This window comes from Penaeus monodon, chromosome 20 (genome assembly GCF_015228065.2).
Source record: "Penaeus monodon isolate SGIC_2016 chromosome 20, NSTDA_Pmon_1, whole genome shotgun sequence".
NCBI lineage: Eukaryota > Metazoa > Arthropoda > Malacostraca > Decapoda > Penaeidae > Penaeus > Penaeus monodon.
The window spans coordinates 30,948,297-30,949,582 of record NC_051405.1 but is presented as its reverse complement, the minus strand read 5'-3'; the positions used below and the strand labels follow the sequence as shown (position 1 = coordinate 30,949,582).

Below are 1,286 nucleotides of genomic sequence, written 5' to 3'. Positions count from 1 at the left end.
AAGAAACGGTTACAAAAGGAGCAGCAGAATACAGTGCATTCATGTGAGCCATGTCTCACGATTTCACTTATGACATCACGAGCCACTGCTATAATCTTACCTGCTCATAGTCACTGCTACTGTAACGGTACAGCGCCCACATAGGCGTGCCCATTCTCACGGGCGTCCCATTCAGCCACGCCCACTCTCCCTCCGTCTCGGTGTCGTTGGCGCCCACCCAGTAATCGTGTCCATCCAGACCTGTTGTGAAAGTGTTTAATTATCTTCCTCTTTCTTCTTCCTCTCATTTTGTCTCCCCCTTTTTATATTCCTTTCTCATTCCAAGCTCCCTCCACCATGCTCCCTGAACCATCCCAGCAAGCACGCTTGATTCCCGAGGCCCTTCAGAGTAATCAAAAGATGTTTCCCCGGCCTCTTGTGTCACTCCGCCGCATCTTCATTGACCTTCCACGAACCCTGACCTTTAAAGTTCAAGAAGTCCAGCAGCTCCGCGTAGAAACCCAGCGACTCGAGCGTGACCAGGTCGGCCTCGAACTTCTCGCACAGGTACCTGGCCTCCGCCCACGTCACCGACTCGAAGATGTCTACCAGGATGCATTTGCCGCCCACCGGGTCGAAGGGCGCGAGGCAGAAGCTGCGACCGTAGTCCCACGTCGGGGGGGTGGAGGATCCTCCAGTGATAACTGCGAAAAGGATACGCCAGGAAGTAGGTTTGGTCCGTCGATCCTTCCTTGCGAATATTCAGAGGGACCTTTTCACGAGTCAGACTTCTACTCATCTCGGACTGGCCGTAAGTATCCACGATAGCCTCTCCATCACGTCACTCACTTCAATAAAAGGCAATGCCACCCCCCTGCCTACCGACAAGCGCCGCAAGCCAGAGCAGCCCGGCACCCGCGATCCTCGTCTCCATCTTCGCCAGAGAAAGGGACGGAACAGCCGGGTCGTGTCTTCTCTCTCCTGCCGAGTGGCTGTCACTGTCTTTCTCCTTCCTCCTTCCGCCCCTCGTTGGCAATCTGTATTGCTATCAGTTGATTGTTGTGTGCAACCTGTCAGTGCATGACAAGATTGCAGGTGATTGCATTGCATTGTCACCAATGCAAGCAAAGCCGTTTCGAAACAAATGGACGTGATATCAACACTTAAGGCAATTTTTTTCGATAAGATGTTATTATGAGAAACGCTACATCTCTCACAGAAGCCATATCGAAGGAACAGACTCCTTTTTGCACAGGAAATAACATAGAATAAGATTTGAACTTCTCTTCTGACAAAATTATGTATGG

At 51.2% G+C, this 1,286-nt stretch overlaps 1 protein-coding gene across 1 annotated transcript in view; it reads right to left on the bottom strand.

The window, feature by feature from the left end:
* Positions 1 to 977, bottom strand: part of LOC119585770 (C-type lectin domain family 17, member A-like) — a gene marked incomplete at its 3' end in the record, with an annotated part of 1,272 nt that extends 295 nt beyond the window's left edge. The window contains 3 exon segments of the mRNA XM_037934482.1: positions 101 to 240; positions 462 to 683; positions 862 to 977. Coding sequence (XP_037790410.1) covers positions 101 to 240; positions 462 to 683; positions 862 to 913 — 414 coding nt within the window. The 5' untranslated portion in view covers positions 914 to 977.
* Positions 978 to 1,286: the final 309 nt, after the last annotated feature.